The sequence below is a fragment of the Terrapene carolina genome, unplaced genomic scaffold (assembly GCF_002925995.2).
Source record: "Terrapene carolina triunguis isolate 2854851 unplaced genomic scaffold, T_m_triunguis-2.0 Scaffold130, whole genome shotgun sequence".
NCBI classification, from domain to species: Eukaryota; Metazoa; Chordata; order Testudines; family Emydidae; genus Terrapene; species Terrapene triunguis.
The window spans coordinates 1,212,205-1,238,934 of record NW_020664481.1 but is presented as its reverse complement, the minus strand read 5'-3'; the positions used below and the strand labels follow the sequence as shown (position 1 = coordinate 1,238,934).

Below are 26,730 nucleotides of genomic sequence, written 5' to 3'. Positions count from 1 at the left end.
CTGTCAGCATTCACAGACCACAGTAAGAACAGACCCAGTTCGTCACACCCCCCATCCTGAGCCCTGTCGTGTCCCCACTCCCTCCTGCTCTGTGGATGGGGTAAAGGAGTGGGGGGGCGGGGGGAGAGGGGGGCACCCTTACATTAGCACGTCTCCCTCCCCCCCCTTGAACAGCAAGCAGGAGGCTCCCGGGAGCAGCTCCAAGGCAGAGGGCAGGAGCAGCACATGGCAGTGGGGGGAGGGAAAGCTGAACTGCCAGACAACCGATAGCCTGCTGGGCAGCTGCCACACAGGGAACTTAGGGGAGCGGGGAGCTGATAGGGGGGCTGCTGGCCCACCCTGGTTCCAAGCCCCCACCAGCTAGCTCCAAAGAGCTGGTCTTTCTGCAAACAGTGGACAAAGCAGCGGCTGCCAAACAATGTTATAAGGGAGCATTGAGATAATGCTGCCCACTTCGTATTTACAATGTCACCAGAAAGTGAGAACAGGCATTCACATGGCACTTTTGTAGCTGGCATTGCAAGGTATTTACGTGTCAGATATGCTAAACATTCGTATGCCACTTCATGCTTTGGCCACCATTCCACAGGACATGCTTGTTTGCTGATGATGCTCATTAAAAAAATAATGTATTAATTAAATTAGTGACTGAACTCCTTGAGGGAGAATTGTAGGTCTCCTGCTCTATTTTACCCGCATTCTGCCATATATTTCATGTTATAACAGTCTCGGATGATGACCCAGCACATGTTGTTCATTTTAAGAACGCTGTCACAGCAGATTTCTAAAGATAGCTACAGCATTCGACCCAAGGTTTAAGAATCGGAAGTGCCTTCCAAAATCTGAGAGGGATGATGTGTGGAGCATGCTTTCAAAAGTCTTAAAAGAGCAACACTCTGATAAGGAAACTACAGAACCCAAACCACCAAAAAAGAAAATCAACCTTCTGCTGCTGGCATCTGACCCAGATGATGAAAATGAACATGCGTCGGTCCACACTGCTTTGGATCGTTATCAAGCAGAACTTGTCATCAGCACGGATGCATGTCACCTGGAATGGTGGTTGAAACATGAAGGGACCATATGAATCTTTAGCGCATCTGGCACGTAAATACCTTGCAACGCCAGCTACAAAAGGGCCATGCAAATGCCTGTTCTCACTTTCAGGTGACACTGTAAACAAGAAGAGGGCAACATTATTTCCTGCAAATGTAAACAAACGTGTTTGTCTGAGTGATTGGCTGAACAAGAAGCAGGACTGAGTGGACTTGTAGGCTCTAAAGTTTTACACTGATTTGTTTTTGAGTGCAGTTTTTTGCTTTACATAATTCTATGTTTGTACATTTAACTTTCATGATAAAGAGATTGCACTACAGTACTTGTATTAGCTGAATTGAAAAATACTATTTCTTTGTTTTTTTACAGTGCAAATATTTGTACTCAAAAATAAATATAAAGTGAGCATTGTACACTGTAAAATATTTAAATAAATGGTATTCTATTATTGTTTAATTGCACGATTAATCGGGATTAATTTTTTTAATTGCTTGACAGCCCTAAAAAAAAAACCCATACCAAAAAGGTGTTAAGAAACATGCATTAGAAATGGGAATCAAAGGACATGTCTGCAGCACAGAAAGAGTGAACTGTGTATGTTCAAGTTCTTTTATACCCTTTAAGAGAGAAGTAATTATTTTACTGTTAGTGAGAGGGTCGGACTCCCAGCCCACAGAAAGGGAACAGAACAGACAGCACAGGTGGCAGCAATAAAAGCTCCCACTCGGTGCCCTTAACCTTGACCTACAGGAACCACTTTTAGCGAGCGGTGAGTAGTTCACTCTCCAGGCCCAGCCAATCACTGCTCCCTCTGAAACGTGCAACAAGGAGACAAATCGATGCCATGTGTGATGGTGGTTTGGGGATGTGAACATCTGTCTAGAAGGAATCAGGCAGAACACCAACTCCTGTTGCCAGGTTAAAAAGCCAGATGACAATGTCTTCTGGCTGCTCCTGACCTGTGCTAGATTTGAATAGTTCAAGGCTCTGCCTCACAAGCAATCCAGTCCCCTTTATCATTGACTAACATGTGAAGATCCAGAGCCCTGCTCAAGCTTTGATAAGTCCTACTTTTCCCCTTTCACCACTCTGGGTGAGGAGCCATATTTCCAAAACTGCAACTCCTTTCAGAGACTGCAGCAACAACACAGATGTTGCTGGCGGTTTAATTGTGCTCTGTCCTTCATTGCTCCTTTATGGCCACTAGAAAAAGAAAAGTGTCAAGGGAAAAATTTTCCCCTTGTCATAGGTTTCCAGCTGGGATCCTGGTGAAGAAGATGGTAAACATCACATTCCAAAAAAGGGAAAAAAGCCATTAAAAATCCAAATGGTAATTCCCACCCACGTGGCACAAGTACTCCAGATATTTAGTTTCGCAAGACTAGCTTAGCCACTTAGTATTAGAAACAACACAGAGGCAGGGGGAGGCTTCCCCCTTGTCCTTGGCTTTGGAGCTTTTCTTTAATTAGCCTTAAGAAAACACAGCGCTCCTATCTGAACAATCCACGTTTCTGGTTATTTATTCAGTTCCCCACTGCTGCACATTACCCGGCCATACACTGCAGGAATACATCATTTCTCATTGGCATTTGCTAGCAGCCTCCACAGGCAGCTCAGCGCACCAGGGAGAACTGGACAGACAGCCTACTCAACATGCAATTGTGAGGCTTGGGCAGAGCCCAAGTCAAGTCAGAGCAGATACGCTTCACCAGCAAAGAGGGGAGGAGGAGGACTGGAGAGTTACGGTGTGACACAAAATGTGCCTGGATAGGAAATGCACATTTATATCCATTTCCCAAAAGCAGTTTCACCTCAGCTTTCACAAAAGCACCCCACCAATCTGGTCAATCAATGTTGCGAGGATAACATCTGGATACAAAAAAAAAAGCACACTGTTCAGAGGCCCCCACAACCTGTAGTCTGTTTTTGTAGGAGTCCAAATTCTTAGTGGGTTAGTGGACTGACCTATAGTGTTCTTTCACCTGATTTTCCAGGACAGAATTATACTTGCATCTTCCAGCAGCTACTTTATCTCAGTAATGCCTCACTAGGGGAAGTTTCACCAAAAAAATCACTTTTTGTGCATAAAATTCAGAACTGGGATTGTTCCACAGACCTATCAGGGATGTGAGATGGATGGAGGATTATATCAGTGAGATATTCAGATGTGAGAGAGGGGACTGGATGGAGACACAAGCACATTAAGAATCTCTGGCTATATCAAAGAGGAGTATTGCATTGGGACAAAGGGGTATAACCCAAAAAGGAATGTGTCCTCCAAACTAGTACCTGGATTGATTACAGGTGCATTTAGCAACCAGCTGGCAGGGAGACACCACACAATTTGTTTCACTAGTGGTTCACTTGTTGACGCTGCTGGACATTTTTCCAACTCCTCTTGTGGCAGAGAGGTTGCTGGGGAGTAGTAGTAGAGTGTGTGTTTTTTGGTTTTTGGCTTTTTTAGGAAAAGGAGTTATGGATCTGAGAAGATCCAAGTAAAACAGAGGGAGAAGAGAAGAGGCAGAGCATGAGGACAGAGGTGTCTGGACACAAGCTGCATGTGTTGTTGTGGTTAAGTGTGAATGAGATCGAGAAGTCAGATATATGTACCTGAGCATGAGGTTCATCAGCTGTAGCCCCTCCCCTTTCAGGAAGCGATCTCGGTTGGAGCTCAGCATTAGACAGGAACAGAGAGAGTCAAACAGGTTCTCCATCATTTCCTGCTCCTCGGCCGTGCTTGGATTGTGTCGTTTAAACACCTGCATGCCAAAGGGGACAAAAAAAATGTAAGCCCTTACTTGGTTGCATATGAACACTGACATCAAACACAAATTAACATTTCGCAGGGCAAAACTTCAGAGTTTAACTTGTAAATTACAATTTTGCACAAGCCTGCAACTGTGATGGTAGCAACCACCCTCTCGGTGCATTACCCCCCCCATATCTCTGCGCCTTTCTCATTCCATTTGGCGTGACTGACTGTTATTGCCATGTCCCAAATGGCTGCTAGCAAATGGGATTAGAGCAGAGGTGGGCAAACTACGGCCTGTGGGCCACATCCGGCCTGCGGGACCCTCCTACCTGGCCAACCTACCACGACCCCACTAGCATCCCTCAATAGTCACTTATGCCATTCCTGACTTCCTCCCAACCAATCTCTGCCCAACAATTCCTCATAATTGTTAGTTTTTCCTATGATTTTTTTCTTCTGCACCCCAAAGACAAGGCCTCCCCTGTTGTCACTAGTCTTTACTCCTGGTTTTTTGCTTAGTTTCTTCCTCAACCCTTCTCTGTATGCAAGCCTCAATGACTATGATACAGCTGAACAGTCCTTGATAGTGAACACCAGAAGTTGCTGTTGAGTGAAGCAAATATAAGCCTGAGCCTAGACCTTACCCACGCACGTCACTCTCACTTCAGCGAACAAGTAGTAGTTAAGGATACAAACCTGAGTAAACCCCCTTAAAGGGCAAATAGGCAATGTGGTCTAGTGCACTGAGCAGAGGATCCCAGGAGCACCCGAGTTCTAATCCTCGCTTTACCTCCAAGTCTTGATGTAGCTTTAGGTAAACCATTAACTTCTCTCGTGCCTCAGTACTCACATCTCTAAAATGGGGACAACCCCATCGGTCTTGGAGGGTGAGCTCCCAGTGGAAGTTTCTAAAGTACTGTGAAAGTGCTGAAGAGTGAGCATTATAATGCAACAATGTATACAAGCTGCCAAGACAGAACAATACCTAGCATCTGTTCCACTCCTGCTACTATTTTTGCTCACCACTATTTTCAACCCCAATCAGTGAGTCTCTCAATGGCAGACCAGAAGCAAATGAATTACTCACAGATAACTGCTGAAGCAGCACATCGATCCCATCCAGCTCCCCAAGCAATTCCCTGTTGTCTAGAGGGGAAAAAAAGAGAGGAAAAAATGAAGCTAACTGTCAGATTTTACAGCCGTCTAACACTGATACATCAGCAAACAAAATCAATACAGCTTGACAGAGTACAAAAGCTGCAGATAGAGAGAGAGAGAGAGAAAGCAAGGGGAAGCCAGAGGCAGAAGAGTGCTGTCATGATCTGAAACAAGCCTGGATCCTATCCTAACAGAATATCAATACCAGGGCTGCATCTCACCATCATTATTCTGGAGCAGAATGGCCAGCACCTCACTGCAGTACAGCTTGTTGGCATCAAAAGGCATCTTTGCCTGTTGGAAAAAACAAGGATGAGAAACCCCTCAGGGGCACTGCTCTGGGTGTTTATTTTGATGTAGAGAACGTGCTAAGCAGATCATTCAACACATGAGCAACGATTAAAACAAAACACAAACAGCAATAATCTTACAATCTGACTCAGTGCCAAGAAAAAAATTAATTCTTCTCACTGATTTAATAGAAACAATCAAATCAACTCTGATCCCTGCCGATATCCTCAGAGGTAAAAGCTTGTGTAACCAAGTACGCCTGGCAGTGGGCTTGGAAAGTCTACAAACTGGGATGCTGAACATGGCCTGCCACTGGGCACTTATAGGGAGAAATGTGTTGACAGATTTTCCATACCCACTTACAGAAATAAAGATTATACATAGGTCTGTACGCACGTATCCTCACCCCAGTGTGAACAACCTATATCCACCTCACCAGGAACTGAATTAGGGTCAAATGAATCACAGTAAAGCTACCCAGTGGCAAACACAGACCTCACACACCCTGACAAGGGCCTGAGATGCATGAAGCAGGGCAGCATGCAAGACTCTTGCAGTGCCACGGCCCAGACTGTATCGGGGCTCTGGGTCTCAATCCCACACCTTGCCCGAACACTCCAGTCACTCGGACATGATGAAAGCGAACAGCCTCGAACTCTTTTCTCGGAAGAAAGGCAAGACCCTTGGACTGGGATCACAAATCGTGCTCAACCCCCCAGTTTTACCTACCAAGTAGTTTCATTGGAGGGAACAGTTACAGATGGACAGTAACAGTTCAGAAGCACTAAAAGCGTTTACAAAACAGGCAGCCTCCTTTAGGGCTTTTACTTTCCACTGCCGGGCCATTAATCTTCCCTTGTACACACAGAAAAAAGTAGTAACACAAAAAGGGTTAGGTTTAAAATAGTGTTTGTCACCAGCCACTCTCTGCCTGCCACACACGGCTACCTGCAGCTTCACTAAGGGAGCAGTCACTACGCAAGGTGTCGTCTGGACCAATCATCTCAGTCTGTTGCCACTTTACAGAGAACAAAATAGACTAATATCCAGTGACAATAATGAAAAGTAGGACGCACCAAGGGGCCCCAATGTACTGTTTACACTAAGCCTTTTCCCCAGAAAGATCCCAAAGCGCTCTACAGACTGCAGCTCTTCATACCAATCGTCTGCCAGCTCTGCAGATGGAGCATGGCAGCCATTCTGGGCCATCTGTAAGAGTAACCAATGAAATCGGGGCATTCCAACTCCCTGTTGAGACAGGCGCTAGGAAATAACAGTCTGTCTCTGACCCAGAGTGACTCCTGGGTGATACACACACTACACACTAGCAACACAACACAATTTTTATGAGGAAGTAAAATATAACTTCTCCCCTTGAGGGCGTTTTGATGGACAGAAAGCAATTAACCAAGTTAGAATACAGTCAGGAAACCAAAGTTCACATATCTTTTATCTTGTGAAAGAACCAGGTCTCTTTAGAGACCTCTGGCCAGAGCCTTTGTCCTACGTCTCCTCCTGAGGATGGGACCTCCAGCAGCACAGAGCCCTTACCACATGTTGAGGCACTGGCTTAATTCTCTTCTCCTGGAACCGGCACTATCTACTAACTCATCAACGCCACTTCTTGGGAAAAACAAGATCCTGCTTGCAGGTGCTGACTGGACGGAGACTTCTTATGCTTATCCCAGCCCACGATGTGGTCCTGGACCAGCACATCTGTTTGCATGCAAAGGGCTAACGCGGTTGGCTCAAAAGAAGCCTGAATGCGTTCGGGGAATAAATCAGCAGCACGCTCTCGAGGACTGCAATGCAACTTAACAGATTGAGGGCTCACTCACTGACCAAAAAATAAATAAAAAGAGAACCAAAAGCCCACACAAAGCAAGGAAGGTATTTCCCATCCAATACTGAAGCAATGGGAGGGGGCAGGCGTGTGTCTGCGGTGGCAGAAACGTTCAAATCAGCCAAGTATTGCCAAAAGCAAAGGTCACTGAATGAAATTTCATTAGTGTGCACCTTCCCACAATGACAGCTGTAAACAACAGCAAACACTGCCTGACCACATTGCACTTACACCCCACAGAAATTAAAACATGTCAGAATGAAGACAATGCCTGCCTTCAGCACCAGGCTTGCCAGCCTGTCAGCGTTCACGTTCGGCTGCACTAACCAGGGGAATCCAAGTGGTGATTATTTTGCTTTCCTAAGTTTCTAAGTCTTTCAGCTGTCAGAGTAATTACATAGCAGAGAGTAGGTCTGCATTTAGTACATACCTGCCTGGAATACAATTAGCTTTACTTTTTTTTGTTTTTAGCCAAAAGAAACATAATTATGTTACCACCTGCAGTCAGAAATGATAGGTTACTTCTGCTAACAACTACGAAAGGGACACAGAGGAACATCTGCAGACTTATGCAATTGGTGGAATATATGTTGTGGTTCAGTTGCCTTTTGACGACTAAGGTGTTCTGGGGTGGGGGGGGAGAGAGGAGGAGGTTCTCCACTGCTAGAGGTGCTAACTTTGAACAACACAAAGGCAAGGACTTGACCACTAGCATGCCCTCAGCATATGAATAGGGCTGTTAACTCACTGGCTGCAGCAGCACCCCCACACCCCCCTGTTTAAGGGAGACTCACCTGCTATTTCATACGGGATGTTTTCATGCACTCTCCATTGTTTTCAACAGACTCTTCGAGGTTAACAACATCTCAGCATTTTCCTTGTGGGCATCCAAATGCTGAACCCTTCTTAAACTTACCCCAGCCCAAAGTGGGTCTTGGGCAAACACTCCTTGGCATGCAAAGGATTAAGTACTTGGCTCTTCCTCTGACGTATTTATTTCCCCTTCCTACCCGCTACTGGTTTTTCTGCAGAAGCAGTCAACAAGGCTGTCTTTTCTTTACTTGTCCACCAGCATTACCAGGAGGAACACATGTGACTCAGAAGACAAGTGCTTGCTAGCGCATAACGGCAGTGAAGAACATTAACATGTGGTACCAATGGTCTGGGCTTATTTCTTGGCAACATTGTAATCAAAACAAAACACAGATCCTTCTGATTCAGAGAACATTCCCCACCACATCCTAATAGTTACACACAAAGGAGTGTGGAGCCTTAACAAGTGAAAATTACTAACATAGGCCCCGATCCTGCAATTGCAGACACCAGGGTGGACTACTACACCCACGCAGAGCCCTGTTGGTATCAATGGGGCTTCTTGCAGGCAGAAGGGTTGATCTACATGGGTTCTCATTGCAGGATCAGGGCCATATTTACCAAACAGAACACATGAGAAACAAACAGAAAAGCAAAGTCTCAGAAAACACAAATTATTACAGAAACTCTACCAACCCGAGACTCAAATTGGAACACTTCCCCACAGACTCCCTAAGCCCCATGCACAGGTGCTAGCATACAAAAGCATGTTCTTCTGATTTTTGGTGCTCCACAAAAAAATTCAAGAGGCACATTTTCCAGTCTGGAAGAGGGAAGGCTTGAAATCTATTGCACTCACAGGTGCTGGGAGTGGAAGGGAAGGAGAAATTTAAGGGACTGTGAAATCTGCATTAAATGAAAGAGTCAATACTAGCCCTGGGCCTCTGGTACTTATGCCGGACATCACCTCAAGCGCAGCAGTTTCCAGGTCACTGGCTTGTTGCTTATTATTGAAAGATGAAAGGGGAATAAACTCACCTTCAGTCTCTTGAGCAACCATTGCATGAGGCCCTGCTGCGCAGCTTCCGTACACATCTCTGGCCGGAACTCTGCCATGTTCTCAACAATCGCTGACAAGAAAGATACAGATCACAGCCTGAGCCCATTTCGTTTCCATTTGTGCTCCAGTCCTCTCCCAACAGAGGCACCTCTCCCAGCTCCACACTGCTCAGTCAGTTTTAATGTCCTCCCAAGGGCTGCAGTTCTTGTTTCAAAGTTAGAGGTCTTATTTAAGCTATACTAGGTATAGGGCACTGTCTCAATTTTCTTATTTCCACAGTGATCCATCTTCAGACCGTGTGTTACCAGCTCCTGCAGGGGGAGTCTGAAGAAGCTGTGAACTACCTTTCCCTCATTCCTAGCCAGAGTTCCTGCACCATCCCATGTGGCAACTCCTGCTGGGAAAGGCTGAATTACAAAGATTAGTTCCCACGCAGTGATGTGAACAAAACAAAGATTCCTACTTCCAGCCTCACATTCCTCCAGGTCTTAGGAAGGATGCAGAGCCAGAGAAATGACATCTTTAATTGAGTACCAAAAGTCCCTGACAGCACAGCTTTGAATGTTCTGCAGGTCAAATTTGAACTGGCCACAGAAGTATGTGTGTAAAAAAATGAAATGGAGCCCACCTAATGGATTACTCTAAAGAAACAGAATTTTTCAGAGAACAGCCTCTCATTTGCTTTAAGCACTGTGCTTTACAGAGAAACAATAACGAACATTTAAAATAAGCAAATACAGTACCTCAGTTGTTAACAAATTGTGGCCCCCAGAGCCATACGTGGATGGTCACAAGGTACTAACACTCACTGTTTTCATTTGCATGAAGAGACAAACCAAAATATCTATCTATTTTCCTAATATGATTTGTTATAAAGCCATTGCTGTGGTTGCCAAAAGGATACTGTGTGACTGTGAGAGGGGAAGGTGATGACAGAATGGAAGCATTCTGCAAAACAGTCGCCACATTGCACAAAAGTTTGAGGGCCCCCAAAGTAATGTTGTTACAGCAGTGGTTCTCAACCAGGGGACGTGTACCCGGGGGGTACTCAGAGGTCTTCCGTGGGTACATCTTCGTGGGTACATCAACTCATCTACATATTTGCCTAGTTTTGCAACAGGCTACAGGAATAGAGACGTGCACAGATACAAAATTTGTATCCACATCCGATCCGCGAAACACAAACATGGTCAGCGGATATCTGCAGATATGCAGAGCTCTAAATATAAAAAGCACTAGCCAAGTCAGTACAAACTAAAATTTCATACAGATAATGACTTGTTTATACTGCTCTATATATCAGTGGTTTTCAAACTGCAGGTCGCAACCCCGTACTGGGTCGCGGAATGTAAGGCACTGGGTCGTGGCGGCTCTGGTCAGCGTCGCCGACCAGGCCATTAAAAGTCCCGTTAGTGGTGCTGCCCAGCTAAGGCAGGCTAGTCCCTACCTGTTCTGATGCCGCACTGCACCCCGAAAGCGGCCAGCAGCAGGTCCGGCTGCTAGGCGGGGGGACCATGGGGCTCTGTGCGCTGTCCTCGCCTCGAGCACCAGCTATGGAGCTGGGGGGGCAGTGCCCAGGGGCAAGAGCCACGCGGTGCCACTTGTGCGTCTCCGCCTAGAAGCTGGACCTTTGCTGGCCACTTCTGGGGCACAGCGTGGTCCGAGGACAGGCAGGAAGCCTGCCTTAGCATCACTGCTGTGCCGCTGACCGGGAGCCGCCCTAGGTAAGCCCACGCCCCAATCCCCTGCCCCAGTCCTGAGCCCCACAAACCCAGAGCCCCTTCCTGCACCCCAAACCCCTCATCCCCAGCCCCACCCCCAGAGCCTGCACCCCCAGCCTAGAGCCCTGACCCCCTCCCACAGCCCAACCCTCTGCTCCAGCCCAGATCCCACTCCCACACCCTGAATCCCTCATTCCCAGCCCCACCCCGCAGCCCTCACCCCCACACTCCAACCCTCTGCCCCAGCCCTGAGCCCCTCCCACACCCCAAACTCCTCATCCTCAGTTCCGTTAGGTCACAGGCATCAATTTTCTTCAACTGGGTCGCCAGAAAAAAAAATTGAAAACCACTGCTATATACTAATACACTGAAATGTAAGTACAATATTTATATTCCAATGGATTTATTTTAGAATGATATGGTAAAAATGAGAAAGTAATTTTTCAGTAATAGTGGCTGTGACACTTCTGTATTTTTATGTCTGATTTTGTAAGCAAGTAGGTTTTAAGTGAGGTGAAGCTTGGGGGTACGCAAGACAAATCAGCCTCCTGAAAGGGGTACAGTCGTCTGGAATGGTTGAGAGCCACTGTGTTATAGGATACATTTCCTGGGCTCTAGATCAGGGGTTCTCAGAACAATTTTTTTGGTGGCTTAAGAGTGTGGCCACCAACCCGCACTGGTGGCCGCTCTGAAAATTTTTCCAAACCGGAGCCCCACTGCCCTGGATTGAAGCCCAAAGCCTGCTGCGCACACACACTGGCCCCATGTGTTTGCTGAGGTGCTTCCCGGAGCCCCCAGGAGGCTGCGTGGTGCAGGCTGCTGGTCCCCTGCTGGCGATGAAAGCAAACACCAAGGCAGCCAGGAGCAACAGCTGGGTGCTGCAGGGAGGGGCCACTGCTTTGCCCCCCTTTCCCCCGTCTCCACCCAGGAGGCTGCTGGGCCGCAGAAAAATCCACATTTGAGAAACACTGCTCTAGATGGTAACAAATTAACGGCACATTTATTCCTAAGAAACACAGCTGTGGTAAATGAAGATACTCTTTTGGCAGACCACAGAAAAATACATTTAATACTTTAATACATGAAGAGGAGGCAGCCTCTTAAAATAATACAGCTTCCTGTAATGAAGTTATCTGTTGAACAGATTTATGCTTTATTACTAGCCAGCTAAATGAAAGCAGTATTACATGAAATTCACGCAAGGCCTTTTCTGCCCCCTCTGGTAGTTCACAACGGGGACAGACTACACACGCCCGCCCCTCTGTTGACTGTGTCAGAAAGAGATACTGTACTGTCATATCCCCTTACCAAGCGTGTTATGGACTCCGTCAGCCTCCTCTTTTACACCTTCATCTAGGCGCTCTAAATTCTGGACCAGCAAGGCCACAACCTGGCCATCAACCTAAGTCATTGAGGCCACATGGAGAAAAGAGGATTGGGGTGGAGATGGGAAAGAAAGGGGGGGGGAGAAAATCAATAAGCACAACAAAAACACTCCAGAAAGCATGCCTCTGATCAGGAGACATGAACAATCTTGCTCTGAAATCTCAGAGCTAGCAAAGGATTCACAAAGTAAGTTCACCACTTCGTTCTTCTTAATTAGACAATTTGTGTGTCAGATAAAACAGAAAAACATCTGGAGGAAAAATATGAACCTTGTCACAGTCTGTTATTCCCTAAATCACCCTGACTGACTGATAATCTCCCTGAATTTCCAAGTGCTAGACACTAAAAACCAACGGGGTATCAGCTGCTATAAAAGCAGCTCCCCTAGTTTCAATTGCTGGTTTATCTGCATTTTTTCCTTGGCTGTCCGAAAGCAGCTGAAACAATGCCTGTGAAGGGGTCAGCAGTCACACCCAGGGAAGTCTTAGTTCTAGGTGCAGAAAGATAGGGTGTTAAAAAAAAGGATGGTTTTGGCTTCCATTATGTGTGACATCACGTAGCCACCTGGCCAAAGCCAGCTGTAAATGATTAAAAATGAATCTGACTTTTATGGCAGTTTGGGGGAAGCCTTGGACAGCGTTCACTTGGGCATTGCCTTGCCTAGGATTGAAAGGTGTGATGTAAGCTCACGTTAGCTAGCTCAATCTAACGCCTGCTAACGCTCTGTCACAACAAGGTGAGTCATACTTACGCACGTGCTGAGCTGGCTGAGTTAAAGCCCAGGCTCTGTGCAACATACAGGAAGACACTCTCTGCCCCAGAGAGCTTACATACTTCAACACGTCGGTACTTTTCGGAGTGCAACACCTCTGTTAAGATCTCCACTCCCCATACATGGAGATGAAATGAAGTGCTCCAGGCCACACAGCAAGTCAATAGCAGAAATGGGAATCCGGATTCTGACGTTTGTGGATCCCAGCCCCAACCAAGGCCAACCCACTAAACAAACAGCATTACTTTAGTCCTGCTACTAGCTAAAGTCTAATGTGACAATCCTCAGTTTTAAACAGAGAGTGGGAAATGCAAGCACAGTGTCTTCCCAATCACAAATCCCATTTGCTAACTCAGGTTTTCTATAAGCTCAGTGAATGCAGTAACAGCAGGGTTTAGCTTGCTGTAGTAGGTAATGCAACAATCTCTAAACAAGCCTCCCAAAGCGATGCCCACATCCTTAAAATAAAGGAGCCATCTAGAAGCGGATAGCTCAGGTTTTCTCATGACATGGCTGACCTGTTTCTTTCGAAGTGAACAATCAAACCTGGCTATTGTGGGCTGGTGACAAGAAACACACAGAAAGAGCTTTTGTTCGATGTACTGCTTTCAGTGCATTTTATAGAACGAACCCTCCCTATCAGCTCCCCTCTTCCATTTCATTCATCCAGCAACCCTTTTACGAAGGGACAGTAATTAAAAACAGCCCAGAGGCCAGCCAGAGGAACTCAACTCAGGGCCACTGTAATTAACCTTTGGAAGGCAACATTACAGCGAGTAGGCAAGAGGGATTGTAGGAGAAAGAATACAGCAGTCTTCTCACCCTGCTCCTCTAAGAAACCATAATCCCCTATCCCCTTAATCTCGACATAATAGTTAGAGACCAAGCGGTTCACAAACACAGCAATTCACTTGGAGAAACTGCCTGAACGGAGAATGGACTCCATCTCTTGCATACAATTACAAATAGTTCTAATGGCATCCCTTCCCTGCAACATACTTCTGCTCACACTGGGAGCTTTCACCTTCTACTACAATGCTGTAACAAAGGATATCATGCCCAAACACCAGGAAAAGAGGGTATCCCACCAACATAGCAGATGAGAGGCACTCGGTACTGTTAACTAAACAGAGAGTTCCTTCATGAAGGAAAGTAAGACGTCAGTAGTAGTGCCTTTTCAACTGGTACAGGACCATGCCATGCGGCTGTTTACTCTCTGTGGAATAAGGGATAATTAAATTCTCTTCCACCCATAGAATAAGTATGTGGCAGGATGAGTTTGTCGGCTTACACATGAAGAATTTTGAGCATTTTCTTTGCTTGTGTAAAAAGAACAACGTCAGATCCACCTTGGTAGGATCGTGCCATTGTTAGTTGGCTTGAGGCAGGCAATATTGGGTGAACATCTATGGGCTGCATTATGCAGGAGGTCAGACTAGATGATCAAAATGGCCCTTCTGGTCTTTAAAAAAAAGTAATAAAAATCTATGAACCAACTATGTCAGATTTCAATTTTCCCAGTATGAGCAGCTCAGAGAACTGCCCTGCTTTGCAAAGGAAGCAAAAGAGCAGGTATCAAGTTCCTATTTAATTCAATATGACACTGCTGCTGTCACCGAACTGACCTCATTCTCCTGCTATAACAATACAGGAAGCACAGTAAGAGACGACACAGAGAAACATGCCATCCCCAGACAAAACAAATTAAAAACAACCTCTTCCTTCCAAAAATCAGGTGGTCTGGTGATGCAGAGGAGGAACTTGCCCCAAGAATTCATTCATACCAGAAAAGAAACCCATCATGGCTGTACTCACAGTATCTCAAGCCATTCAAAAGAAAATGGATTATTCAAACAGACTAGGAGCAAGACAGTTCTGCCCCGCACTGAGAACCACAGGCTAAGTTCCCTCTAAGCTGCGCGGCTACACAGCAGGCTATCAAGAGCTGCGCAGGTGGGGAGAGGCTGCTCTCCCCTGGCCCCAGCCCCAGAGCTGCCATGGCCAGGGAAAAGCACCTGTCCCCCGGCCCCGGCGCTACCGCAGCCAGAAAGGGCTGAGGGGAGTCCTCTCTCCCCGCCACAGCCCCAGGGAAGCCTGCACTCCAAACCCCTCATCCCTGGCCCCACCCCAGAGCCCATGCACCCAGCCAGAGCCCTCACCCCCCCACACCCCAACCCTCTGCCCCTGCCCTGAGCCTCCTCCCACACTCCGAACCCCTCGGCCCCACCCCCACCACACATCACCTCCATACTGGCGCACATAACAAAATTCATTCTGCACATGGATGGGAAATATTAGAGGGAACATTGACGCCACAGGTATAAACACATCCTTCCCCTCTATAAAGTGGCCACTGATCAGCCTAATCTGGAGCGACTGAAATTGCTACTTACTAGAGCATCAATGAGGACTTCAGCTCCGTCTTCACTCTCATGGAGCGTGTCTATGTCCGTCAGTTCTTGAAGCAGATCCACCACGGCTATGGACACATGTGGGAGATGTTAAGGATAACCAAAGTCATAATCAAGACCTCATTTATCTTCACACTTGGCCCAACGTGACTGTGTGTGCTCACCGACTGCCGAGACTGGACTAGCAAGGAGTGTGTGCCGAGCAGAACAGAGCGACAGAGGAAGACCAAGCATTGCTTTCGCAGCCCTTGTTTTCATAAGCACTAAAACTAACTGAGTTTAGTAATTGGGAGTAATACTGCAACATGATCATCTATTTGTTGTATTTGGCAATTTCACTGTTCCCTAGTGCCATTTGCTTTTTGTCATTTAAAAACCAATTAAATACTCTAGAGCTGGTTCAACTGGTTACCAGCCATTTTACATTGTAGCAATTGTTAAAACTCTAGTTAGGAGCACAGAAAAATGTAGCAATTTGATTTGTGTGCATTATCCTCCCAATGATACCATAGCTAACTTGGCATAGCATGCACCCCACAAACAAGGCCGTAATAGGACGGTGGAGTGATAACCCTCTTCTGCCTGGCCCAATTAGGAGAGCGTGCTTCTATAACCATGCACCCCACAGGAACTGCGAAGATCCTGCCAGCCCAATTTTCATTCATTAGCACTGGGCTGCATAACACATGGTTCTTTTGACTGCTACACAGCTCTTTAGTACAGCTAGACGTATTCCCTCTCATTACACCCACTTTCCTATTCTCTCAGACACACTGATCAATCCTGCCCAATTCCCACTGGGACAGAATAAGAAATCCAGTTGTCAAGATGTCCTACATAACAAGATTCTGAAGGAGCTCTTTAAAATCCACAGGCTAATAAACTGGGCATCCATTTGTGTAAGAATGGAAATGTATTTTTATATACTTCGTTATTTACTAAGGTTACAGTCCTGACTTAACCAGACCCAGGAAATTCTTGCCCCCAAACTAATTGACAAACAAGTTTTGACTCCTTTATAAAAAAAAGGGAGGGGGAGCTAGCAGTGCAAATACTGACAAGCCCTTAACAAAAGTGATCCCAAGACACATCTTTTTATGGCTGAAAGGACAAAACAAGCTGTGTTCCCAGACGCTCCAGCTCTTAAGGTCACCGTGAACCAGCCCTCTGATCCCAGTCAAAATCCCCATCGTTGATGTTTTCCCTGAGAATGACAAATTCAAGATAACCTTTCAGTGCTGTGCACATTGTACACAAAAAGCCTGAGATCTCTGGTGAAAGTATAAAATATTAAACCATGATGTCCATGAAACTGGTTATGCATGGGAGGCATTTCCAGCTGCACAACAGTAAATTGTTAACAACCTTATACTTGAGAATAATTTCTATTACAGATCACAGATAAGACAGCAGCGGTGTTGGCTGTTTTGCAGAGATCAGCATTCTAGCAGACCAAGGTTATGTTAGATGCAAGTTAAAATAGTCAACCCTGTAAACAGTGCTCTCTGATGAAAACTGCAATGTAATGAGATTTTAAAAATATGTTTTTATAGTATAATCACTATATCTATTTGCAAAGATTGTATCACTATTTTTTTTAAATATAGTGTATTAAATGCAAGAAAAAAATTGCTAAAAGAAAACTGACATCCTTAACTCAAACAATAATAAATATTTAGCATTTTTACAGCACTTTTAACCTGGAAATCTCAAAGGGCCTAAGAAAAGTGTCAGGCATTATCATCTGCTTTTTCACAAATGGAAAAAAGGAGGCGGAGAGATTTTAAGTCACACGGCGAGCCCCTGGTCTCATCTCCCAATCCAGGGCCCTAGCCTTGGACCAGGCCGCCTGATCAGTTCACTAATGCTGGTTCAAACACAGTACATGCAGCCTCCCTCCGGAATGGAAGAGGGGGAAGCCATTACCTGATTTTTCAAGTTATGTTAAACTAGCCATTTTAAAGAGGGAATAGAAGTTTACAGCCACTTTGAAAGTCTTTGCCTCTCACGCACATCACCGGTAAGCCAAGTATCTTGTGTCAGTCTGCTCCTAGGCCGAAGCTCAGGTGTCCTGGCAACAAAAGGGATTAGTGCAGTTATGGTGCTTCTGTTCAGGACAGACAAACCACTGGTACACAGCAGACATAGGTCAAAACTGAGGTTCTCTGGTAGAACCTGTGGGGAACAAGGACTGGAATAAATAGCATGAATGGATGCATGCTAGCATTCAGGTGCCATACCCTCAGCAGCATTTGTAAAGGAAAGCGCACTGCATGCTTGTCTGTGGTTAGCCCTCCACTTTACACGAGTGCCCAAACAAAACCTTTAAAAATGAAATTAAGGCTAATTACTCAAATGAGATGACGTGTACATTAACAGTTCGGCAGGGGAAAATAAGGACACTGAAATGTTCAGGAGAGAGAGTAGCTGAGTAAAGAAGGGTTTCAGGTGAACAAAAGACGATGGAAATTTAAAGCGGTGGGAGGGAAGAGAAAAAATATCTAGCAGTCTGTGAAAATGGAGCACAAGAGATTGCAGAGGTGCCTGCAGAAAGCCTTACTCCTGGGAGAAGTGTTCTAACAATGAAAGGATATCTGTATTATCGTGTCCAAGCAGCCCTAGGAGAGACTGTACAGCGTTCAGCTCTACCAGCAGGTGGTAAAGATCAGGCATGGTCGCAACCACATGCATTTCCTGAATGATGTCATTTAAATCCAGCTCAGACTCCATGAACCTGTGGACAGAAGCAGGGCAAAATTGGTCAGTGGGAATACAAGTGCATCAGCTATCCTCACAGCAGAACGCACGCCTTCCCAACACTGAGAACAAAGCAGCCACACAACCCACCAACCAAGGCTCATTCATCCAGGCATCACAGTGCCACTGTATTTGCAATTCCCCTACAGGAGGTGTGGGAGCTCCCAGGTGGAGCTCTTAACTACAGCACAGCATTCGTGTGAAATCTAAGTTGTGCAGAGGAGAGGTGCCCCTGGGGCAGGGAGTCAGTATTTTGTTTACAAACAGAGGCCAGGTGATTAAGATAAGAAAGGGCTGGCGATTAAATGAAGGGTCTGGAAGTGTAGCTTGTAAAAGAGGAATCCCTCAGTGGAGGGGGGAGGAGGAGGAGGAGGAGGGGGATTCAGAAAAAATACAGGTTTCAGAGTAGCAGCTGTGTGAGTCTCTATCAGCAAAAACAACAAGGAGTCCTTGGGGCACCTTAGAGACTAACACATTTATTTGGGCATAAGCTTTCGTGGGCTAGAACCCACTTCATCAGATGCATGGAGTGGAAAATAAAGTAGGCAGGTATTTATAGACAGTACATGATAAGATGGGAGTTGCCTTACCAAGTGGGGGGTCAGTGCTAACGAGACAATTCAATTAAAGTGGAAGGGGGCTATTCTGAACAGTAGAATACCAAGAATACAGCAAAGCATTGAGCCAAGGTTACATTCAGAAAAGGGGGAGATTTAGGTGTGTAGGTGAAAAGAAGGGGTCAAACCCAGGGCAGGACTAGCAGTGTACAGAGAAGTTCCCACTCTACCTGTGGTACTTATGTGGCCTCATCACCATAGTATCTAAGGCTTCACCTCACAATGTCTAACCTATTTCTCCTCCCAGCCCCTTGGTGAGGTAGAGCATTGCTGTTATCCCCATTGTACAGATGGGGCACTGAGGCACACACAGACTAAAGCCCAAATTTTCAAAGGTATTTAGGCACCTAATGAGATTTTCAAATGCACTTAGGTTTGATGCTTTGTAAACCCTACTAGATATCTAGCTGCATCTTCGGGTGCCTAAAAGCCTTTGAAATTCTGTCCTTAAAGCACTGGCCTGGGGTCAGACAGGAAGTCCATGGGGGGAGTAGAACCCAGGTCTCTCAGGGCCAGCTCCCTATGCAGCAGACCAGCCTCTCTCTCTGCTGCATGCTACAAAAGAGGACTCTGATAGCTGGGAGCAAAACCAAGGCAGCCAGTTCTCTGAGACTCCAGCAAATGGTCGCAGGATGGATGTCACGGTTGACAGCATGAAAAGTAGCACAGCGGTTAGGAAGGCTGGAGAATGAGAGTCAGATGAGAGGAGATCACTTAACTCCCAAGGGGTGGCAGGTTCTGCCCCATGCTGGGTTGTAGAGCAACGGCTGCTGGGCAGTTTTACATTTTAACTGAAAACCATTTTGTTCAGTCATTTTTCGTTCTGAGTTCAAGAAAAAGAAGGAATGAGAAAGTGTCATATGAGTATCCGACGTGTTTATGCCTCAAATTCTTGGGGTTTCAGCTGTATTCAGGCCAATTCCAGAACAAAGAACAGAAACTGCAACCAAAGAGTCCATAAAGCCGACGATTATTGTCATGATTTGCATTATTCACTGGGCACCATCTGTGTGCTCAGCGCTGTTCAGAATAGGCCAAAAAATCCAGTCCCTGAGCCAATGCATATAAGCTGTGTGACTCTGGATAAGATGGCTCAGATATTTAAGTATGAAGTGTATATTTATTGATCATACTGTGATGTTAATATCTGTGAGTGGAGGCGCTGATGGCAATAAAAGTTTTACTTGATTAAGGACTAGAAGATTTGACCCTCCAACTTTCTTTCTAAAGGAAGAGCTGCCCAGAGCTCCTGTGCCTGTTTATTTGCCTTTTCTGCCTGCAGTGGCCTTGATATATTTCAGAAGTCTCAGGTTTTTTTCTCAACTTTAAAATATAGAATTTTCTTGGTGTTTGGTTTTAAATATCCTCCTGTGAGAACTGCAACTCAGTCGCTGTAGTGTTGTGTTTAAGAGCCTTCTGGAAAGGAACTAGAGTAAAAGCAGTGTTGCCAATGCATGATTTTTGTCATGAGTCTCATGATAATTGTTTTCCTTAAAGCCCCAGCTCCTGGAGTCAAGTGGATCTTTGATGATTTCAGCCTCTTTAAAGAAAAAGTAAGTTTCTAGACCTCATGACTGTGTAGAAAGCTCCAAAATGTGACCCCAGTGCACCCTACAGGCTCAAAAAGCAGAAGACAAATAAAAAGAAGATCACCACATCTGTTATTTGTACATAATCTCATGATTTTAAAGCAAATCTCATGATTTTTGGTGAGCCTGATTCATGATTTTTGAACATTTGGGATTGGCAATACTGTGAAAGTGACTTGGAAGTGTCAGTTTCATTCCTGTTTAAGATTAGATTCTAGTCTATTATTTGTAGTGAAGTAACACCTCTAGAGCCCCAGGCAGGTGCAGTATAAACTCACAGGGCCTTGCCCTAGTCGGATGTTTCCAAAGTTAAATGATCTAGTCCAAGCTTGATGAACTGCAAAAAAGTGATAGAAAGTCATCTAGATTTTTCTACAATTGATTCAAATGTTGTATTCAAGAGTTAGTAACAAAGAATATAGACCTCTACTCCGATATAACGCGACCTGATATAACATGAATTCGGATATAACGCGGTAAAGCAGCGCTCCAGGAGGGCGGGGCTGCGCGCTCCGGCGGATCAAAGCAAGTTCAATAAAACGCGGTTTCACCTATAATGCGGTAAGATTTTTTGGCTCCTGAGGACAGCATTATCTCGGGGTAGAGGTGTACATTAAAATTTTAAACCTAACCAATGTTCCTTAAGTGATTTGACATAAGATGTGAGAATATGTTAGTTTTAGAGCTGAGTGGGTCTAATATTTATTAAATCCTCTTTTTTTTTTTTAACATAGGAATTAGAAACAGTGCTCGTATCAGCTAATTTCTAAATTATCTGCAAAAAAATCCCTAGAGTTTTCAAGTGCCCAAGTAGCCCTTGGAATCACAGTTAAAGTTGCCCCCCCAAAATCTGAAATGGCCCCTGCTATTCTGCTCACATCATCGCAAAGTCAGTCACTGGATTCAGAACTCACTGCAAACAGTTTGTCATATCACTGCACCTGGGCCCCGAAAGCATTTTATGATGTGGCATTCCTACCCTCTCTAATTTATGTATATCAGTTTAAAAGAGTAAGTGTGCAGGCTAGTTCCTACATAGAGAATTCTTCTGCTGACTCATCTTAATGTTAACGTGTGTGGGTTATATTATCTCCAGTAAGGGTACAAGAGGACTTGGGTGTCTGTGTGAGACAGGGAGTATAGGGGCAGGGGCAGAGACCTAGCTCCAGCCAAGCTTAGGAGAAAACAGGCTGAAAGTTTACTTTAATTTAAGTTCAATAAAGGCAATCCCCAGAACAGGGGTAAGTTTGAATCAGACCCAGCGTCCCTGTACTGGTGTGAGGAAAGTGGTGGAGATGTCACTTGCTTACACTGAACTTCTCTTCTCTTGCTTCAGATTCAGAAAGAAGGGTTTTGTAAACTGGCCTTGCTGAACTGAGTCTTTGCTTCTCACGCTAAGCAAGCTCTGACCTTTAGAAGGGATTGTCTTGGGGTATTAGACTCCCAGACGTGCGACTCACCAGTCGGGAGAAAGGGTCAAACTAGAGGGCAACAACATAGTACCAAGTACCAACACTGCCTGTTAAAACTAGAACTCAGATGTGCAAAAGGGACATGGATTCAGCCTGACATGTCACAGAATATTTCTTTTGCTTCACACTGTCAGAACTCCCTCCCCGCTTAATGTGGCAGAGCACATATCAGCAGGGCCTGGCAAAGTTCAGGACTGTGAGAAAAGCAGCAAGAACTAATGAGGAGTGACTGCAGCCACAGACACACACAGATTTCAATCCAAGAGCCTTGGACGAACTGTGGGAGGGAGCTCCCTGTGTTCAAACAGCAAATACTTCATAGGAAGAGTCAGATTATCAACAGATTTGCACCACTCCTTTTGCTCAGTGTAGAGTATTCTGAAAGTTCCCATGATGTGAAGCAGGATTCCCTTCACATACACACTTGGTAGTACTGTTACATGATTTGGCTGTGCTGAGTGTATCAAAAATTATGAAGAAAAATGGATCCATTTAGGAGACACCCTTAAATTCACGGTCACCCCTTCACCTTCTGAAACTCCCAGCACCTACATTTATTAGGTAAACAGAGCCCTCTTTAGACTTTGGGGCTGGCAAGGTTAGAAGCCATGGAAAGGAAGGAGCATCAAAGTGTGGAGAAACTGAGGGGAAAGTACTAACAATGGGGAGAGATCGGTGAAAAAAGAGGGGACAACAAGGAAAGGCCAAATTCAAAAAAAAAAATGCTTTGAAGAGAAAGTTTTAGAGAGACAGTAGAAATGGGCGAACAATTTATGAGTTTGCCCTGTATAAGCTTTACACAGGGTAAAACGGATTTATTTGGGGTTCGGACCCCATTGGGAGTTGGGTGTCTGAGTGTTAAAGACAGGATCACTTCTTAAGCTGGTTTCAATTAAGCCTACAGCTGTTAGGGGACGTGGTTCAGACCTGGATCTGGGTTTGCAGCAGGCTAGCGGGTCTGGCTCAAGCCAGGCAGGGCACTGGAGTCCCAAGCTGCCAGGGTAGGAAAGCAGGGGCAGAAGTAGTCTTGGTACATCAGTTGGCAGTTCCCAAGGGGGTTTCTGTGATCCAACCCGTCACAATTTCAAATACAATTTACAGGTCATACCTGGCAATAATTGCCTTTAATCACATGATCTTTCACACAACTGAACCTGCATCTATGATTAAGAGATTAACTTTGGGCTCAAGCAAGGAGGGAAGGCTCATAGTGGGCGAAACAGGGACTGCACATGACCTTACTTTTCTGGATTATCTGGGAACTTGATCCGCAGCTCCTGGTTTTTGTAAGACCTCTTCTCAAAAGTGAGAATCATCTTCTTCACCGAACTTTCATCCAGAGGCTCATCCTAGCCAAACAAAACAAATATTGCTTAGCTTTCAGAGATGGACGCAACACCAACCTGGCAATAAGTAAGAGTAACCAACAAACTGAGCCAGTCCTGGATACACGGGGGATAGAACAGTAACCAGGAGCAAATGACAATCAGAGAAGGAAGCTCACCAAAAGTCTCACTGCAGAAGGCTGACATAGCTCTAGTGTGAGCCACATTTTCAGATTAAGCAAGTCCAGTTAGCAAAATGTTTCCATGAGACCCACAGAGACTGTCTGCATAAACAAGTGCATCTACTCAGTAAATAAAAAAGCTATTTAATGGCACTGACATGAACTAAGCTACCAATCAGGGCACTTAGATTCTAAAGGGATTTTTAAATACTAGCACCTTGGGCTACTGGAAAAAACAGAATGCTCGGATGTTATTCTTGTTGCTAGAGACCGGGAACTTGCACACTACATGATTCCCAAGATTCCAGCCAATCAACAGGCTTTTGCTTGATCCATTCATCCTCCAACTCAAACACTAAGGAAATCCCACATTATCTGTCTCACCCATCAACCACAGCAGCAGTGGCAATAGTTCAATATCAGAAAGTAGAGGGAGATTTCAGAGATGAACGTTAGAAATGCTGCACACAAAGGACAATGATATTTTACAAACCCACGTGATTCCACTGTGGCAAAAGTCACTTGTTTTTCATCAAACACGAAACAGTTACTTCCTGCTGTCTATCTCCTGGATTTATAGCAATCCGGGTGTTAGATTTATACAATGATCTTTTCCCTGCCCCTTAATAGAAGGGCCAGTCCCACACTGGGTCTCTGTCTCCAAGACTTGAAATCATTTACCCTTGATAGCTGTGTGACAGCGATGGCAATTTCCTGCAATATCCTTGAAAGACCTTTATTAAGTTTATGTATTACTGCGGGCTGGGATTGTATGTAACCTCTCTAGTGGGGAGACATAAGAACTGGGAGTATGGACTTTTGGGACAATAAGGGTTAAGTGGATTTCCAGGGGAATACCTAGGGAGAGGTTAATGCAAATTCCGCAACTTTGGTTATGCAAAACCCAGCCTTTTGAAGCTACCAAGTATCTGTTACAAAAGTCCAAGATCAAAGGCCCAAGCTGTATAAAGAAAGGACTGAACTGCTCAGCCTTTGTTCTGGTTCTAAGGCAGGTGAATCTGTAACCATGGGGAAAACCCAGTTGTGGGTTTGGAAGGACTAAAACCTACTGGAGCCCTAGGATGGAGTTGGTGTAATCTCTGGTAAGATTTTTAGTATGTCTGTAAGAACTTATATTGGTTTTTACCTGTTTCTCAGTAATGTTTTTACCCCAAGATTAAACATGCAGTGTGACGACTTATACTTGTGAGCAATACACTGGTCACTGCCTTCAGAGAGAAAGCACAATGCAGGAGCCGGCCCTCAGGCAGACTGGCTTGCCAAGGATATCACAGTGCAATACTGGGAACTGTGCAGCATTAAAACTTCAGATCAAAAGGGAATGAGACACAGGTCTCCGCCCAGGTGAAGTGACAGCTAGGAGCCAGAAGCCTTTAAGTGAGTGCCCTTGGTGACCACAGAGGGGGAAAACAGGTGCAGTTGCCCTGAAACTGTGCCAAGCTGCTACCCTAATTCTGTGGCCCAAGTCCTTCCCCCTACAGAAGAAGGTTTGCAAGAGAGGGAGGGTGGGTGAAGCTATGAGGCTGAGAGTACCTATGAAACTACTGGATTTAGAAAATTAATAAGAACCCAGAAGCTATTTCCAGTCACAAATTTTAGATGTAGACTCAAGTAGTTTACACCTAAAACAGAGAGTTTATATTTTGAAAGTTTTTTCTAAGCCTTCTTAGGGTCTTTTGTTCATTATTTCAGAAGCCCCGTTTTAAAAGGAGTGTATTCTGGGAAGGGTGAGACATGGAAACAGTAGCCTTGTGATGTTCTGAGCCCCAGGAACTGAAAATGGCCAGTTAGTTTCATCATCCAAGCAGAGTGAAATGTAAATGATTGTGTCATTCATTTTCATATTTTCCATTGTTAAAGTGGTTAAGAAAACAGGCTCCTTTTTTCCTCCAAATATTTGTACTGCACAGAGTAGGATGATAGGTACAATTAGAACTATCATTGGATTTATGGTATTGACAGTGTCCTTCTTAAAGAGGGGACAGTTTTGGGCCCAGACAACCTTAAAGCACCCATATTTTTCTCATTAGACTTATGTGGTGGAAAAGGCTCTGATTTGAATAGAGGCGACTACGTCTCAGGCAGCCCATCCCCACAGAACACTGGAAATTTACCTCCTCTTCTTCCTCTTCTCCCTCCTTGTCAACCATCTGAAGAAGTTTTTTTTTCTCATCATCAGTTTCTTCCAGTGCAGCAGCTTCCTCTTCTCGGTGGCGACTGCGCTCCCGTGCACTGGCTTGTTTCCGCCGTGCTTTGATATCCTCATCTTCATCATCACGGGGCCTTTTTGTCCCTCTGTTGGGCTGAGGTAAGAGAAAGAAGAGGAAATAAACTGAGTGAGACAAGAACTTTTGCCTCCCTTTATCTCAGAGCCCCAGAGACAAAGCTTATTTATTTTAAGCACAGCTAATTAGATTTGCTTACAATACTTTTACCAACTTTGAAAATTGAAATAGAGATTACTTTAGTGATGTTTAATATCATATAAATAGATGAACAGTACCAGCAAGAGCTGTGTCAACCTTCTTCCCTACGCTGGCTCATGAACATCAATCAGGACATCACATCCTTATCATGCAAAACCCCTGGAACTCCAAACCCAAGCAGGATTTGGTGACCAAGCTGACTAGGCAATGGTTTTGTGAAGTGGATAAATTTTCACTCGGGAACCAAGGACTTGTATCACTTGTGAGCCAACTCTCAGATGACCCCATGGCCTAGAGGTGAATTCACTGAATTTCCAATACTGCACCCTCGTCTTCTGACTCACCTAGGCGAAGACCCAATTCTGAATGATTTTCCGTACCCAAAATCCACTTGGGTTGGATGCCCAATTAATGCAGAATCATTTGCACACCCAGGGCAGTATTAGGCCTGTATACAGGTCTGTCGCATCTTACGCGCATTTAACATGCGCAAATTGAGCTTTACGCGGTCGGCAAAAACAAAAACCAAAAAAAAAAAGAAAAACAATTTAAATACTGTACCTGTAGTGCGGGCGATTCCGCCTGCCATTACACTCGATGTAATTTTGACTATACGCGGTTTTCGCTTTACGCGCTAACTGCGGAACGTAACCCCAGCGTAAGATGAGACGGACCTGTACTGCAGCTCAGCAGAGGCAGGACATGGGAACTACATGCGCATAGTATTTTTGATTGCAACTGCCTGTTATTTTCCCAACAGTTCCCATTCACTAGGCAAAATTAAAGGGGACCCACAGGGGGGAAAAGAAGGGCACAGTGTTTTTTCTTCTTTAGGGTGGACAGAGAAAGCCTGAAAGTTCTTGGGTTGGGATTTTAAGAGAAAAAAAAAATCTACTTCCCCCCCTTAAGAGATAGGAACGTTAAGTCCTGTCTCCTCTGCCTTTTGCTGGAGGGAAAGGGAGATGGAAGAAGAGCTCTCTCAGCCCTATATTGCAAGGACAGCAGCTGATTCTTTCACAAAAATATTTTCTACCAACTGTTTAACAGGTGTCTGTGTAAACTAGGTATTAATTTAAAA

The 26,730-nt window shown here is 45.1% G+C and overlaps 1 protein-coding gene across 1 annotated transcript in view; it reads right to left on the bottom strand.

Annotated features, from left to right (window-relative positions):
- The window catches only part of CTNNBL1 (catenin beta like 1), a 75,851-nt gene extending 49,730 nt beyond the window's left edge, over window positions 1–26,121 (bottom strand). Inside the window, exons 1-10 of the mRNA XM_029911778.1 lie at window positions 26,109–26,121; window positions 25,341–25,591; window positions 22,941–23,047; window positions 17,858–17,997; window positions 15,246–15,343; window positions 12,003–12,096; window positions 8,952–9,043; window positions 5,188–5,260; window positions 4,896–4,954; window positions 3,667–3,815 (exon numbers count right to left, since the gene is read on the bottom strand). Coding sequence (XP_029767638.1) covers window positions 3,667–3,815; window positions 4,896–4,954; window positions 5,188–5,260; window positions 8,952–9,043; window positions 12,003–12,096; window positions 15,246–15,343; window positions 17,858–17,997; window positions 22,941–23,047; window positions 25,341–25,591; window positions 26,109–26,121 — 1,076 coding nt within the window. The remainder of the gene's footprint in view (window positions 1–3,666; window positions 3,816–4,895; window positions 4,955–5,187; window positions 5,261–8,951; window positions 9,044–12,002; window positions 12,097–15,245; window positions 15,344–17,857; window positions 17,998–22,940; window positions 23,048–25,340; window positions 25,592–26,108) is intronic.
- Window positions 26,122–26,730: the final 609 nt, after the last annotated feature.